This window comes from Danio rerio, chromosome 17 (assembly GCF_052040795.2).
Source record: "Danio rerio strain M-AB ecotype USA chromosome 17, GRCz13ab, whole genome shotgun sequence".
Taxonomy (NCBI): domain Eukaryota; kingdom Metazoa; phylum Chordata; class Actinopteri; order Cypriniformes; family Danionidae; genus Danio; species Danio rerio.
Window position 1 is genome coordinate 557501 of NC_141037.1, and position 17906 is coordinate 575406.

The 17906-nt window shown below is 40.1% G+C and overlaps 3 protein-coding genes across 17 annotated transcripts in view; 2 read left to right on the top strand and 1 right to left on the bottom strand.

The window, feature by feature from the left end:
- Window positions 1-965, top strand: part of klhl28 (kelch like family member 28) — a 16963-nt gene extending 15998 nt beyond the window's left edge. For 2 of the 3 annotated variants that reach the window (XR_015512895.1, XR_015512897.1), the window contains one exon: window positions 281-965. The gene's annotated coding sequence lies outside the window, so the exon portion shown is untranslated. The other variant, XM_087289996.1, reaches the window with a different exon arrangement.
- Window positions 966-3083: 2118 nt separating this feature from the next.
- Window positions 3084-14611, bottom strand: dorip1 (dopamine receptor interacting protein 1). Its single transcript, XM_087290084.1, has 6 exons — window positions 14504-14611; window positions 10787-11024; window positions 9065-9351; window positions 6635-6724; window positions 6287-6427; window positions 3084-5615 (listed from the first exon to the last, which is right to left on the bottom strand). The coding sequence occupies exons 1-6, from the start codon at window positions 14569-14571 to the stop codon at window positions 5432-5434; spliced, it is 1008 nt and encodes a 335-aa protein (XP_087146210.1). The 5' UTR covers window positions 14572-14611; the 3' UTR covers window positions 3084-5431.
- Window positions 14612-15493: 882 nt separating this feature from the next.
- The window catches only part of fsip1 (fibrous sheath interacting protein 1), a 41222-nt gene continuing 38809 nt past the window's right edge, over window positions 15494-17906 (top strand). For 4 of the 13 annotated variants that reach the window (XM_087289027.1, XM_087289033.1, XM_087289029.1 and 1 more), the window contains exons 1-3: window positions 15685-15935; window positions 16523-16703; window positions 17266-17414. In XM_087289027.1, coding sequence (XP_087145153.1) covers window positions 17280-17414 — 135 coding nt within the window. In that variant the 5' untranslated portion in view covers window positions 15685-15935; window positions 16523-16703; window positions 17266-17279. 13 annotated transcript variants of the gene reach the window in all.

Consider the following 17906-nt stretch of genomic DNA (forward strand, 5'->3'; position numbering starts at 1 on the left):
GCACTGCTACTCGTGTGATACTGCTCATATACACTCATGATGGAGAACATAACTCATGTCATTATTTACAGAGTTGTGTATAAACTGATCTCTGTCAACCCTGGAATCTATGGAACAAAATCAGTGCCAAAAGTATTGTAATAAAGCTTGTTGAATAGCACTAACCTAATCATTCATTCATTTTCTTGTCGGCTTAGTCCCTTTATTAATCCGGGGTCACCACAGCGGAATGAACCACCAACTTATCCAGCACATTTTTACACAGCGGATGCCCTTCCAGCCGCAACCCATCTCTGGGAAAAGTTATAATGATGAAATGATTAATTAATAACCAATCAGACGGAACTGACCCAACACTGATTATAGTGATAATGACTGTATTGGATATCATGTTTATAATGAGGATGAAGATTATACTGAATATTGTCTTTATGATGATGATGAAGACAGCGAATGCGCTATAAAATGCTGCGTTCCACATGATCGATTTGCGTTGAGACAGCATAAAGGAATTACGTTTTCACAAAAGTAAGTGAACTGAACTTAAAACAGGTTGTCGCAAGAAAAAAACTCCTCAAGAATTGTGTTGTTTCAGCTCATTTTAACATTTTTGGGGTTTATTAAAATGATGAAGATGTTGAATATTACACTTAAAATGATGAAGATCTTGTGTTTATAATGATGATGAAGAGGATGATGAAGATATTGAATATTATAACGATGATGAAAATGAAATGATTGAATATGATGATGATGTTGGTGATGAAGACTCCTCCTCCTCCTCCTCCTCCTCATGTGTGTCTGCTCGTGTGTTTCTGACTGTGGATCTGCAGTGTAACTGTAGCTCTGAGCGCAGTGTTTGTTTTCCACATGTTCTGGAGACGGACGGTATAGCGTACTGTACTTCTGCTGATTATTTATGTGTGTCGCAGCTCAACAAATAAAGGCCTGGAAATGTTTCTGCACACCTGCTGTCTCTCATATCTGTGTTTTCACAGTGCCCCATAAAGACAATCTGGGTATATATCTAGACATAGTCGGATAACAAGAGGTCAGTGTATGGAAACGGCCGTACCGTGAGCCTCACACACAATAGTTTCCTCCTCCTCATGTAAATTCCACAAGAGTAAAACCCCAATCAATCTCTGTTTCCTTTAGGGCCGGTGTCCGAGCAGGGTTTAACTCCATCTTACCTCAACACACCTGCCTGGATATTTCAAGTCTACCTAGTAACACATTGATTAGCTGGTTCAGGTGTGTTAGATTAGGGTTGAAGCTAAAATCTGCAGGACACCGGACCTCCAGGAACAAGTTTGGTGATCCCTGCCCAAGGCTAATCAGAACACAAAACAGACTGTTACGCGATCTACAGGCCACGCCCTCATCATTTGCATGTACTTTAGGACCTGATAAGCAGCGGCATCATCAGGAGATCAGCATCCATAACACTGTCTCATACGCAGCACTGGGATTATTATATGGATGCCTCAGGCTGTGTTTGGTGAGCCACAATGTCTCCCAGTGAGACAACAATGATCATTCTCCTCCCTTAGTTATTTTTAACCTACAGTGAATGTGGGACTTTTATTTTGAAAGGCTCAGATTGTGTACTAGGACTCGTCAGGACGCTAAATGCAGGATTAAGAGAGAATAAACTAATTAATCTCCACTCTAAACAGGCGCAAGGTATGTTTAACTGTTTGTTTTGGTAATATACTGTGTTTATTGTGCAGTCTGAAGCGTATGTTTGAACAAACACGTGACTGCTGAATCGCGTGAAGAGCCTGATATTTCCTCTTGGCTGTTTCCTTTGACATTATAGCTTTAAAATACAACACACCACTTCTCTATCTGTCTCTTTTATCAAGTCTAATTATACATTAGCCTTTATGCACAACAGATCTCGTTAGCAAAACAGGTCATTGTTAACCTGAGGGGTTTGTATTGTCCGTGTTCAGCATTCATCATGCTGTGCGCGCTCAGTAGCTCATTAATATTCACGACCAATCCATATATGGTCAATTGTGGATTTAAGGAGTAATAAATGAGCTTATAAAACAGATTATGATTTTTTTTTTATTTGCCCAAGTTATATACCTACTATGTTATGATATCATTAAACAATTTGACTTAGAACCAATGCATTATATGGCAAATTGTACAGTCTGCCAGAGGGAGCGCTTCTGCTTACATTACACTGCAACTAAATTCTAATCTAATCATGACAAACTATATATCGTTGGAAAGGTCTGGGTCTCCCGAATATATAGTTCACTGCTGCTTTTGTCATTTAAGAACAGTAATAGAATGAAACACACTTACTGTCACTCTACAACCTGTGGGAGCATTTGCGCGGATATTTATAAACCATAACATGACATAACATATAAAGCAATTATAATCAACTATATATTATTTGAAAACCTAAAATGTCTTGTTTCCATATCTGCTGGCTGAATTTTGATCGATATTACTAAGCAACAGTTATTTATTAATTTACGACAAGGACACTCCTCAGAGTCGTAAAGCATTACTTCGCTACAGCAATCCATGTGCGTGCTTATTTAGTTATTTATTTAGAGAGTAAATTCAAATCAAATACCACCAAACTGCCCATACTACTTAAAAATTTGATGCCTACCTTACAAATAATGTCAAAGGTTGAAAAAATTGATTATGTATTTGTATACGCCCTTATATGGTCACCAATGCAATCCGAGTGGTCATGTCTGGTACTGCAGCTAAACTGCAAACCACTGAAAGCTGTTTTTTCAGATATAAGCTTAAAATTCGGAATATAATTTCTTCAGATATTTAGCTTTGATTGTGTTTTGTAAAACGCATATTTCTGCATTACAATATCATCTAAATGTATTGTTTTATCATGTTCATAAACATAAAGACACATAACTTTTGTTACAATCCACAATCAAGTGTCTACTATAAAATGAGACCGAGCTCAAATCTGTGCATCAGTGTTACAGACTGGCATTCGTTTACCTTGAACGTGTCTTTTTCATGTCTATGTTCAAACTGTGGCATTTTATATTGTGAATATTACTCATTTTCTCACAAATACAGGCTTACAAACAAATATAAAGTTTTATTTGCAATGAAAACAAACAGCATCTGATGCTGGAAAGATCTTGATGTACACTGAATGAATGATTTCCATTGAGCATGTGTGTGATAATGTGGTTTTGACACTTGATCTTCAGACTGATGAAGATCTGAATAAACAATAATGCAGATTAAAAAACAACAGATCATTTACAGTCATAAGTGTGCGCTCAGGCAGATTCAGCAACTCTCATCAGCACCGTTGTCCCCCAAACAGCTCTCAGTTCATCAGAAATAGAGTTGATTATTTATCATTATTTATTAACCAGTTTCAGTTTCTTTCCTCTGTTGAACACTAAAGAAGATATGTAATACTTTCAACAGCTTTAAAACTATTTATTAGAAATGTTTAAGTGTTCTTTTGCTGCTCATTTATTTACAGAAGAGGTAGGTTGTTGGTTATTTAACACATTTATTTACTGTGCATCTGAAATATGTTATTGTTTCATGTTGGTAGAAATAACTACTAAAACTTAGACTACTGATTCCCAGAGTCTTTGTGTTTTCCTACTATGGCAGTCAATGGTTACAGGATTCCAACATTCTTCAAAATATCTCCTTTAGTGTTATGCATCAAAAAAGAAACATAAGCAGGTTTGGAAGCTGTGGATTGTGAGTAAATACTGAGTAAATGTTGATTTCTGCGTGAACTGTGAAGAATTAAGTCATAAGTGTAAATTGTGATGTATATTTTCAGCAGATTTACTAAATATATAGAGATGGAACATGATATTCAATTAAAGGGACAGTTCACGTAAAACCTTTACTCATTTGTCCTATTTGAGTTTCTTTCTGTTCAAAAGAATGTTGGAAACCGGTAACCATTGACTTCCATGGTATTTGCATTTGTTATAGTAGCAGTCAATGGTTACCGGCTTTCAGCATTCTTTTAAAATATTGTCTTTTGTGAGACTGTTATGAAACCTTTATAATCATTATATGACATGATGAGGATTTATGCATGCTTATGACAACTCTTATTAAGTGTTATTCGCTCAGTTATAACAACTTAAATGCAAAGATGACATTGGTTGTCATGACAACTTGACAATCACATACATGATAACCATTTTTGTTGTTGTCATGACAACTTGACATAAGGGCATACATCACAACCAGTTTTTGTTGTTACCATGACAACTTGACAAATTCATAAATCCTAACAGGTTTTTGTTGTTGTCAAGACAACTTGACATAAATGCATACATGACAATTGGGTTTTGTTGTTGCCATGGTAACCTGACATGAACGCATACATGACAACCGGTTTTTGTTGTTGCCATGACAACTTAACAAATTCTTACATCACAACCGGTTTTTGTTGTTGTCATGACAACTTGACAAATCCTTACATGACAACCAGTTTTTGATTTTGCCATGACAACTTCACAAATTCATACATCCTAACCGGTTTTTGTTGTTGTCAAGACAACTTGACATAAAGGCATACATCACAACCAGTTTTTGTTGTTGCCATGACAACTTGACATAAACATACATGACAACCTGTTTTGTTGTTGCCATGGCAACTTTATATGAACTTAATCATGACAACCGGTTCTTGTTGTTGCCATGGCAACTTGACATGAACGCATACATGACAACCAGTTTTTGTTGTTGCCATGGCAACTTGACGTTACTAAGACAACACAACTCATCATACATCTGTCGTAAAAGTGTGATCATTATATAACAGCGTCATTAATATTAAACGAGATTTTAATGAGTAATTCAGCTTGAAGCACTGTACTTGAGGACAAAACACACATTAATGATGCTGTCATAAAATCCATGACATTTAGAATGGCTTCATGACAATCATGTTTATGACAGATCTATGACAATGTCTTGTTAATGTCAAGTTGTCACGACAACAATAAAAACAGGTTGTGATGTATTTGTTTATGCCAAGTCGTCATAGCAACCAACGTCATCTTTGCATTTAAAATGTTTTAATTGAGCGAATGACACTTGATAACAGTTGTCTCATTCCTACTCATGATGTGTCTTAACATCATTATAAAGGTCTCATGACTGTCTTATGAACACCCCTTCAAGTAAAGTGTTACCTGAATGTTGATCTGAGTAATGTGTGCTGATTTAATGAAAGCGCTTTTGCCTGTTCACTCACACACACACACACACACATACACACACACACACACACACACACACACACACACACACACACACACACACACACACACAGATCCTGATATTCACTCAGAACTATTATAGTCCACGCACAGATTCTTGGATTCCAAGCAGAAAACAGTGCTGTAAAAGTCTAAAAGAGTGTGTGAAGTGTGTGTCATTTGTGTGTGTTTCTGATGTAGACGAGTGAGGACAGCAGCAGCAGCGCCGGCGGTTCACGCAGCAGCACCAGATTATCCGTGCGCAGACCATCATAATGCAGCCAGCAGCCGTCCATCTGAAACACGGCAGAGTAATGATGATCGTCCCTGCTGAAGAGTGTGGCGCCTTCCAGAGAGTACCTGCACACACACACACACACACACACACACACACACACACACACACACACACACACACACACACACGGTTTTCAGATTTCAGTCAGAAATGCACACATCTACTGTATATGAGACATTGTTGACACTGATGTCACAGGGTCAGTTCACCCACAAACTAATATTCTCTCATTAATACTCTCTGTGGCACAGTGGTCAGCACTGTGGCTTCACAGCAAGAAGGTCTCTGGTTTGAGTCTCACCTGGGTCAGTTGGTGTTTCTGTGTGGAGTTTGCATGTTCTCCCCGTGTTGGTGTGGGTTTCCTCCAGGTGCTCCGGTTTCCCCCACAGTCCAAACACATGCGCTATAGGGGAACTGATCAACTACACTGGCCGTAGTGTATGAGTGTGTGTGTGTGTGTGTGTGTATGGGTGTTTCCGTGTTGGGTTACAGCTGGTAGGGCATCTGCTGTGTGAAACATTTGCTTGAATAGTTGACGATTCATTACACTGTGGCGACCTCTTATGAATAAAGGACTAAGCTGAAGGAAAATGAATGAATGGATAATCATTGTGCCCCATGTCGTGTCAATCACACACACACACACACACACACACACACACACACACACACACACACACACACACACACACACACACACAGACAGAGAGAAAGACTGAGGCTTTAGCTTTACCTCTGCTGGGAGAGCTCCAGGTGATAGGGCAGGTAGGACAGCTCCAGCTCCTCTGAGCTCCACATCTGCATGTTGAGAATCACAAACGGGGGAGGACCGTGACAGAAGAGCCTCGTGCTGAACTCACGCAGACCCTCACATCTGAACACACACACACACACACACACACACACACACACACACACACACACACACACACACACGGGTGAGCAAAGCAGATTCAGCTTAAGAAGAATGCACACACACATGGTTACACACACACACACACAAATACACAAGCACGCACTCACAACCATCTAGGCACACACGCGAGAACACGCATGCGAACACACACAAGGAGACACTCACTGGAGTTCCTGGCAGAGCTGCAGCCGCGGGCAGAAGAACTCGTCCAGAGACCGCTGGATCAGGCCTTTATCTGGAAACTCATGAGGAGGCCTGAGGAGAACACACACACACACACACACACATTAGTTAAAATAATATTAATAAGAATACTGAAGCACTGTGATGATGGACTGACGGAGGACTGAGGTCTTTTACAATCAGCACAACAACATCTCACATCTGACACAATGGAGATCTGCAGACCAACACTACTGACACAAAGACCCTCACACACACATTTATATCTGCAGACCAACACTACTGACACAAAGACCCTCACACACACATTTATATCTGCAGACCAACATTAATGACACAAAGACCCTCACACACACATTTATATCTGCAGACCAACATTACTGACACAAAGACCCTCACACACACATTTATATCTGCAGACCAACATTACTGACACAAAGACCCTCACACACACATTTACACCTGCAGACCAACATTACTGACACAAAGACCCTCACACACACATTTATATCTGCAGACCAACATTAATGACACAAAGACCCTCACACACACATTTATATCTGCAGACCAACATTACTGACGCAAAGACCCTCACACACACATTTATATCTGCAGACCAACATTAATGACACAAAGACCCTCACACACACATTTATATCTGCAGACCAACATTAATGACACAAAGACCCTCACACACACATTTACACCTGCAGACCAACATTAATGACACAAAGACCCTCACACACACACATTTATATCTGCAGACCAACATTAATGACACAAAGACCCTCACACACACATTTATATCTGCAGACCAACATTAATGACACAAAGACCCTCACACACACATTTATATCTGCAGACCAACATTACTGACACAAAGACCCTCACACACACATTTATATCTGCAGACCAACATTACTGACACAAAGACCCTCACACACACATTTATACCTGCAGACCAACATTAATAACACAAAGACCCTCACACACACATTTATATCTGCAGACCAACATTAATGACACAAAGACCCTCACACACACATTTATATCTGCAGACCAACATTAATGACACAAAGACCCTCACACACACATTTATATCTGCAGACCAACATTACTGACACAAAGACCCTCACACACACATTTATACCTGCAGACCAACATTAATGACACAAAGACCCTCACACACACATTTATATCTGCAGACCAACATTACTGACACAAAGACCCTCACACACACATTTATACCTGCAGACCAACATTACTGACACAAAGACCCTCACACACACATTTATATCTGCAGACCAACATTAATGACACAAAGACCCTCACACACACATGTATATCTGCAGACCAACATTACTGACACAAAGACCCTCACACACACACATGTATATCTGCAGACTAACATTACTGACACAAAGACCCTCACACACACATGTATATCTGCAGACCAACATTAATGACACAAAGACCCTCACACACACATTTATATCTGTAGACCAACATTACTGACACAAAGACCCTCACACACACATTTATACCTGCAGACCAACATTACTGACACAAAGACCCTCACACACACATTTATACGTGCAGACCAACATTACTGACACAAAGACCCTCACACACACATTTATATCTGCAGACTAACATTACTGACACAAAGACCCTCACACACACATGTATATCTGCAGACCAACATTACTGACACAAAGACCCTCACACACACATTTATACCTGCAGACCAACATTAATGACACAAAGACCCTCACACACACATTTATATCTGCAGACTAACATTACTGACACAAAGACCCTCACACACACATGTATATCTGCAGACCAACATTACTGACACAAAGACCCTCACACACACATTTATACCTGCAGACCAACATTAATGACACAAAGACCCTCACACACACATTTATATCTGCAGACCAACATTACTGACACAAAGACCCTCACACACACATGTATATCTGCAGACCAACATTACTGACACAAAGACCCTCACACACACATTTATACCTGCAGACCAACATTACTGACACAAAGACCCTCACACACACATTTATATCTGCAGACCAACATTAATGACACAAAGACCCTCACACACACATGTATATCTGCAGACCAACATTACTGACACAAAGACCCTCACACACACACATGTATATCTGCAGACTAACATTACTGACACAAAGACCCTCACACACACATGTATATCTGCAGACCAACATTAATGACACAAAGACCCTCACACACACATTTATATCTGTAGACCAACATTACTGACACAAAGACCCTCACACACACATTTATATCTGCAGACTAACATTACTGACACAAAGACCCTCACACACACATTTATATCTGCAGACCAACATTAATGACACACACACAGACCTGATGCAGATGGTCTTGAGCAGGTGCTCCTGAAAGCGGGACGGGCAGCTCCAGTTGGAGCACCAGCTCTCCTGCACGGTGGACATCAGGTTCTCCAGGTTCTTGGTGAAGTTCTCGTGTTCGTTCCCGAACAGGTCGATCTCCAGCGCCGCGTGGTGGATCTCGGAGCGGTACTGCCGTTTGGACATGCGGTCCCAGATCCACAGCATCTTCACCGTGGTGTAGTCGCACGAGTCCATCAGGTACAGGAAGTGCTGGACGAAGCGTTTGCCCAGGAACAGCGCCACCTCCAGGAGTTCAAAGGTCAAAGTCAAAATTCACAATTCTCCATTAATATCCATTAATGTGCAGATCTGTGCGTGTGTGCGTGTGTGTGTGTGCTCAGATGTTTGTGCAAATCATAACTGCCAACAATCCCGTTTTACCTGGGAGTCTCCCATATTTCAGACCCACGTGTGAGTGTGCAGATGATGAGTGAGTGTGTGTGTGTGTGTGTGTGTGTGTGTGTGTGAATGTTTGTGAGTGTGTATGAGTGTGCAGATGTGTGTGCGCAGTTTGTGCAGATGAATGTGTGTGTGTTGTGTGTGCGCAGATGTTTGTGCAGATGAGTGTGTGTGTGTGCGCAGATGTTTGTGCAGATGAGTGTGTGCGAGTGTGTAGATGTGTGTGCGCAATTTGTGCAGATGAGTGTGTGTGTGAAGATGTTTGTGTGTGTGTGTGAGTGTGTGGATGTGTGTGCACAGATTATTAAGCAGATGAGCGTGTATGAGTGTGCAGATGTGTGTGCAGATGTTTGTGCAGATGAGTGTGTGTATGTGTGTGTGTATGAGTGTACAGATGTGTGTAATTGTGCAAATGTGTGTTTGTGTGTAGATGTTTAAACAGATGTTTGTGTGTGTGTGTGTGTGTGTGTGTGTGTGTGTGCGTGCGCGTAGATGTTTGTGCAGATGTGTGCGTGTGTATAGATGTTTGCGAGTGTGCAGATGTGTGTGCGCAGATGTTTGTGCAGATGAGTGTGTGTGTGTGTATGAGTGTGCAGATGAGTGTGTGTGTGTGTATGAGTGTTCAGATGTGTACACGCAGATCTTTGTGCAGATAAGTGTGTGTGTGAGCATGAAGATGTGTGTGCAGATTTGTGTGTGTGTGTGTGTATGAGTGTGCAGATGTGTGTGTGCAGATGTGTATAATTGTGCAAATGTGTGTGTAGATGTTTCTACAGATGTGTGTGTGTGCAGGTGTGTGTGTGCGCGCGTAGATGTTTGTGCAGATGTGTGCATGTGTGTAGATGTTTGTGAGTGCGTATGAGTGTGCAGACGTGTGTGCGCAGATATTTGTGCAGATAAGTGTGTGGGTGTGTGTGTGTATGAATGAGTGTGCAGATCTGTGTAATTGTGCAAGTGTGTGTGTGTGTGGATTTTTGTACAGATGTGTGTGTGCAGATGTGTGTGTGTGCGTATATGTGTGTGCTGTTGTGTTTATTTGTGAAAGTTTGTCTGTGTGTGTGTGTGTGCAGATGTTTTTACAGATGTGTGTGTGTGTGTGTGTGCAGATGTGTGCGCAGGTGTGTGTTTGTGCACGTAGATGTTTGTGCAGATGTATGTGTGTGTGTATGCGTGTAAAGATGTTTATGAGTCTGCAGATGTGTGTGTGCACTGTGCAGATGTGTATGCAGATGTGTGTAATTGTCCAGATGCGTGTGTGTGTGTGTGTGTGTGCGCGCACCTCTCTGGCGAAGCTGTGGTTGTCCCGCAGGATGACGTACAGCAGCATGAGGAAGCCGTCGATGGTGCAGGTGTTCTTCAGGCTGATCTCCACATACAGGGGTGTGCTGGCGATGGCTCTGCGGCCCGCCCGGATGCTGAAGACGCCGCCCCACGGCAGCACGGGTCTCCAGAAGGAGCGCTCGCCCTCCACATTACTGCTGATGGAGGCGCGGATCTCCTCAAACAGAGTCTTGGTCCTGGCAGGAGGACATTACAGCGTAAACAGCGTAACCCTTGTGTGCTGTTGGGTCGTTTTCATCCACTCTGGGTTGATTTTGAGGCTAACATTGGCCACAGCTTTCTCTGTGTCTCTGCTGATGAATCTTTTTTGACTCATATTTTGGGAAAATGCTTTGAAAGTTTTCATAAACTCGTCAACACTGTTCAGACTGACTCCCCTTTGGTGATGTTGGGGCTGTTTCTGCCCATTGACTTCCATTATAATCACATTTATTGATTGTAGAGCTGATGATCAACAGTATAAATGACACATCGTCCCTCTTCCCAACAGGGAAAACCAGCAGCAACCCAGTACTGGGAAACACCCATACACTCTCATTCACACACACACACACACACACAAACACACACACACACACACACACACTATGGACAGTTTAGTTGATCAGTTCCCCTATAGCGCATGTGTTTGGACTGTGGGGGAAACCGGAGCACCCGGAGGAAACCCACGCTAACAAGGGGAGAACATGCAAACTCCACACAGAAACACTGACTGACCCAGCCAAGACTCAAACCAGAGACCTTCTTGCTGTGAGGCCACAGTGCTAACCACTGAGCTACCATGTCGCCCTCTTTACAATCAATAAATGTGATTATAATGCAAGCCAGTGGGGCAAAAACAGCACCAACATCACCAAAGGGGAGTTGATTTTAACAATACACAAGGGTTAAGAGTGTTTAAATGCATTTATAGACCATCATCACCACATTAGGTTTCAATATATAACATTAGTGACATTTTAATCTACGGTATATTATATAAAGCAAAGGTAAAGCGTCTTGGCTTGTGAAAACTCCTTATCAAAGCACTATAATTCAGAAGTGTGGGAAGGAAGAGTATTGTATTGAGGTGAAGTTGGTTTTATATTCGCACCTGTAACGTTCACTATATTGTCTACTACGCTAATTTGATTATAGGGTCTGTAATCACATGTAAATATGACTTGAAAACAACATTAGCACTGTTTAATTGACTGTGAACGCTGTTGTGCTTTGATATTGATTGGCTGCTAATATGATTTTGCTATTTAGAGTTTGCGAATAACACTTTTCTGAAATGATATTATTAAGGGGAAAGTCTGAATGTGCAAATATAAAACTTTACCTCAATCAATATTTACCTCCATGAACGATTATTAAAAGAGAGAGAAACAAATCAATAATTAGACCAGACTAATAAAACCTTTATGTGGAGCTTTAGCAAACTCTCTGACCTTTAAATGAATGAACTTCATACCTGTTTTGATTTTAGTAATATGCATTGCTCAGAATATAACGTGTTCAACTCTGAAAGTAATTTTCCTCAATATTTACATTTTTTTTTGAACACTCAAATAAATCCAGATATTTCAAACAGATGCATCTCAGCCACATATTTCACAAACTAGCCAATACATCAGTGGACAGATTACTAATTCAGCTTCAAATCCACATAACACCGTGATTGTGGTCACTAATACATGTCAACAAAATCAAACAAAAATGCAAAGAATGTTTATATATGCAGAATAGTGCGTCTTAATCCAATAATCAGCATATCTGAGCAATATTTCAGCTTAGATATACAGTTGAAGTCAGAATTATTCGCCCCCTGTTTATTTTTTTCCCAGTTTCTGTGTAACAGAGAGCAGATTTCTCTAACACATTTCTAATCATCATAGTGTTAATAACTCATCTCTAATAACTGACTTATTTCCTCTTTGTCATGATGACAGCAGATAATATATGTAAAGGCTTCACTAGAGTGTAAGAGGCTGAATGATCATATGCATTAGTTTATATGACTAAACATGTCTTTTTGACTCAAGAAGGTCCACACTGACTCCAGAGGGCAGATACTGATGAGATCAGGGCCTGGTGTGTGGACTTTGGGGTTTTATGATGTGATCACATGTTGATTGGTAAGTTTGAATGTCTCTGCATTTGGGCTTTAGTCACATGGTCAAGAAAGATACAAAAATAGGTGGTAAACTCGGGCTCTGTTTCTTTTCCTGCCATCGTCTTTTCCTGCTCTCCACCTCTGGAGTCTATCTTCTCTGACTCTACTGCAATCAGGCTAACTTCTGGGCCTGCTCTCTTTATCTCTCTCCCTCCCCCCGTGCCTCTCTTTCTACTACTGTTAATTTTTATTTTACATTTAAGCTGGGTACAAATATTATCATACATTTATCATTTCATATTTTAGCATTTTATACAGTTATTTTGTAATTAATTCAGTTGTAACCATGGAGAATTATTGTCATTAAATCATTTTATTTTCAAGTATTTGTGAATTACTTTGCATTTAACATCAACACTTAATTGTTCCATATTGCAATACAATACAATCACATAATATCAGCGCTCTCCCACATTTATAGCTATTAATACTGCCCTTATTTCCGCTTTTGGTATGAGACTGCAGAAGAATGGTTTGACCAGAAATGTACAGTTTTTTACTATCATGCTGATCACTTTTTAGTCATTCAGCAGAATGCTGTGTTTTAAAACCCATTCTTACAAGGGTAATTAGGTTAACTAGGCAGGTTAGGGTAATTAGGCAAGATATTGTATGACGATATAAAGTTTGTTTTATATTAGCTCATTTGTTCATTTAGAAGTCATTTGTTTACCATGTTATTTGGAATATTCAATCGGGATTAGCATATAAGCATGAATTAAAAGCAACAGTAACACTGTCTTATTAACAGTGAACAATGCTGTACTTTGATAGTCATTTGCTGCTAATATGATTTCACTATTTAAAATTTGCAAATAACACTTTTCTGATATTATATTATTAAGGAGAAAGTCTGAATATCCAAATATAAAACTAACTTTACCTCTATTATAATGATGGTTTGTTCTGTAAACTACGGAAAAAATATAGATTAAAGGGGCTAATAATATTGACCTTGAAATGGCTTTAAAACAATTAAGAACTGCTTTTATTCTAGCCCGAATAAAAACCAATAAGACTTTCTCCAGAAGAACAAATATTATCAGACATACTGTGAGCATTTCCTCAATCTGTTTGGGATCATCATTTGGGAAATATTTAAAAAAGAGAAACAAACCAAAAAGGAGGCTAATAATTCGGTCACTGTTTATATAGAGGCATATATAAATATATACATGTATATATCTATAATATAGACGGTAGAGATATAACTTAAGGTTACACATGTAATGTCTTGCTTTAAGTGAACATTATAAACTACTACACAGATCAACGTACAGTCAATAATGAGCTAATTTAGCCAGTTTGACGTGTTATTTTAATATTTAACAATCTGATTAATCAAAACTCACTGTGGTGAATAAATAAATGAAGCTGGTGTGGCGTGTAGTAGTTCTGCTCTGGATATTCAGCATTACAGCATAATAAAGTGCAGTAGTTCGCGATCTGATGATGATGTGTGTGTGTGTGTGTGTGTGAGTGTGTGTGTGTTCTTGCCTCTCGCTGTGTGTTATGAAGCTCTGCAGCTCCTCTGTGTCTGTTAATGAACAGAAATCTGCCTCCATGTTAACGTTTCTCTTGTTTTCATCTCGACGAAATAAACATGTCGAGCTCAGCGCCCCGCCTACATCACATTGCAGCCTCATGACGTACACGTACGCAGCGTGCAACAAGCCCCGCCCACTCAAACGACGCTTTAGTCACGCCCACTCAATGTCTATGAAGAAATGACAATGAATATCTGTTTTTTATTATTGGACTTAACAACATTTTACAAAGACCAGGAGGTGAAGACAATGAAAATCCGATCAAAACATGTAAAAGTTTGCATACATTGACAGATCATAAATAGAATTCTGACTTTAAAACGATTAATAATGGCTTATAAACACTATTTAGAGTAAAAAGAATTGCTGCATACCGTGAATAAAATAAGGAATTACGCGCTATTTTATAATATACTCGTTCAACTATTGTTTTGTAAAATAACAACGTTATGGATGTATAAAAGCTTTTGTTTCGTTTCTTATGAAGTTAACAAATAATTTAAATCCAAATACATTTAAAAAGTAAATTGTCAAATGTTGTTTCAATTAAACTGTATTGCTTTGCTCTTAATTTAAATTTTCAGCATAATTACACCAGTCCTAATATCTCATCTGCTGAATAAAACACATAATATATGTATTTAATATATTTGAGTAACATGTATTTATTTTTTTATTGTTAATTTCTTTTAACACTTATTTATGTAACGTTATCTGTATTCCACCATACAAAATGAATAAAAATATAGTCTTTCTACAATCTTAAGTTACCTAATCATTCGTCGATCTTATATGTATTTATAATAAAGTGATGTGATGATCAAAAAACATTAAAATAATCTGATTTATTTCCCCCTTTTATATATTTGCAAATGAACAAACCCTGACCCTGGGGCTTGTTCGCGCGCGGCTCGTGATCACGCTGTTTTGGCGCGCTCTTGTGGCGTCAGTTTGTCACTACGGCTTGAAATTTGTTGTAAAAAAACGTAGTTCTTCGACTTTAGAAACAGTATTTCCTGATATAATCCTCGTACTGCTGCTTCTCGGCTGAAGGAATCACGGAGGTATTTTATGTCTGAAATTCAGTTTGTAGAGTTGCTACTTCCGGTGAGACGCGCGTCCTTGGAAACCGGGAGTTCAGTGTAAACAAACGGGCAAAGAAACCGCGAATAAAGAAGCTGCTAGAGGAGAGACTGGCTTAATTCACACCGTTACCGAGAGAGATCTTCGTGTTCTGTCATCAGATTGAAAACCGCTGATGATTGACAGTTAACTTAAAGATGATAAAGATAAAGATGATGACCGAGTGAAATCTAAAAATCGGCATGGAGGTTTACTCGGGTCAGATGGGCGAAAATCCCCATTCTCGAGGCTTAGAGATGGTCAGTAAACACACACACACACACACACACACACACACACACACACACACTGTAATGATGTTTCTACAGTGCTGTATTCTAAGCCTTCCCTAAACCTTTGAGGTAAAGTTGCTTTTATTTTCACACATTCGTTCATTTTAAGCAGTGACAGATTGTGACGCTCTCTATATTGCTAACCACACTATACTTTGTATATTGGGTCTGAAATAGCATGTAAATACATACATCAGCACTGTTTAATCCACTGTGAACACATAGTCATTGGCTTATGATAGGATTTCTCTATTTATAACCTGTAAAGACTACTTTTCTGAAATTATCTTAAAACCCAAGCCTCACAGGAAACTATCTGCATTTTTACATTTTCAAAAAACTTAATTCTGTCTGCTTTATGAGCCGATTTCCTCACGGGCACAAAACAATGTCACACATAACTGTTATTGCTATATTTGTGGGGACGTTTGGTCCCCACGATGTACGATATACAAATTACACACACTCATTCTCTCTCTCTCTCTCTCTCTCTCTCTCACACACACACACACGCACGCACCCTTCAGTCAGTATGTTGTGTTTCTTGTGTTCAGGATGCAGAAGGCTCTCGTGACAAGTCTATCAGCTCTCCAAGAGAAATCGGCGATCAAGGTCTGACTGTGTAGAAAAACACATTTAGACTATTTGAATCAGCTTTATGTGCATTTGGCCACAGTCATATCACCCTGCAGGCCAAGAGCGGTTACTCACTGAAGCTGAGCAGGGCTGAGCCAGGTCAGTGTCTGGATAGGAACACTAGACTGCTGTTGGCAGTGGTGTTAGTGAGGTCAGCAGGGGGCGCTCAACCTGTGGTCTGTTTGGGTCCTAATGCCCCAGTGTAGTGAAGGGGACACTATACTGTCAGTGAGCGCCGTCTTTCAGATGAGATGTTAAACTGAGCTCCTGACTCTCTGTGCTCATTAATAATCCCATGTCGCTTCTGGTAAAGAGTAGGGGTGTAACCCCGGTGTCCAGGCCAAACTCCCTCCATCAGCCCTTACAATCATGGCCTCCCAATCATACCTTTCCAGCAAATTGGCTCTTGTTCTGCCACTTTATAACTAGTGTAACTGAGCTGACCCAAACGCAGAGATTATTTAACTTAGTAGCGTAAACAGTAGCAAAAATATGAGAATTAGACTTAATTATTGATGATAATTAAAGCTGAATGAAGGATTCAGGAGAGTAGAGGGTGTCAGACTTCAAACCATCCCTGAATACACACACACACATTTTTTTTGATATCATTTGTGTTATTATTTAAAGGCGTTTTATTAAAGTCTGCTGGTGATTCCAGTGTCGGTGGACTGTATGGACATCATCAAGGGCCGTCTGGATGAAATCTCTCGTCCAGCCTCCAGTTCATCTCTGTCTGAGAACAGAAGGAAGAGTGCAGAAGGCCACAGATCTCTGGAGGTGCTCAGTCCTGATCTCAACCACACACTGGTACAGCATCTCTGAACGTCTGTGATCTGACTGTAATCTGAGTGAATTCTGATTGTGATCTGACTGTGTTTAAACTGTTCTGACTGTGATCTGACCGTGATCTGACTGTGTTTCAACTGTTCTGACTGTGTTCTGACTGTGAACTGACCGTGATCTAACTGTGATCTGACTGTGTACTCACTGTGTTCTGACTGTGATCTGACCGTGATCTGACCTTGTTCTGACCGTGATCTGACTGTGATCTGACCGTGATCTGACCGTGATCTGACCGTGATCTGACCGTGATCTGACTGTGATCTGACCGTGATCTGACCGTGATCTGACCGTGATCTGACCGTGATCTGACTGTGATCTGACTGTGATCTGACCTTGTTCTGACCGTGATCTGACTGTGATCTGACTGTGATCTGACCGTGATCTGACCGTGATCTGACCGTGATCTGACCGTGATCTGACCGTGATCTAACTGTGATCTGACCGTGATCTGACCGT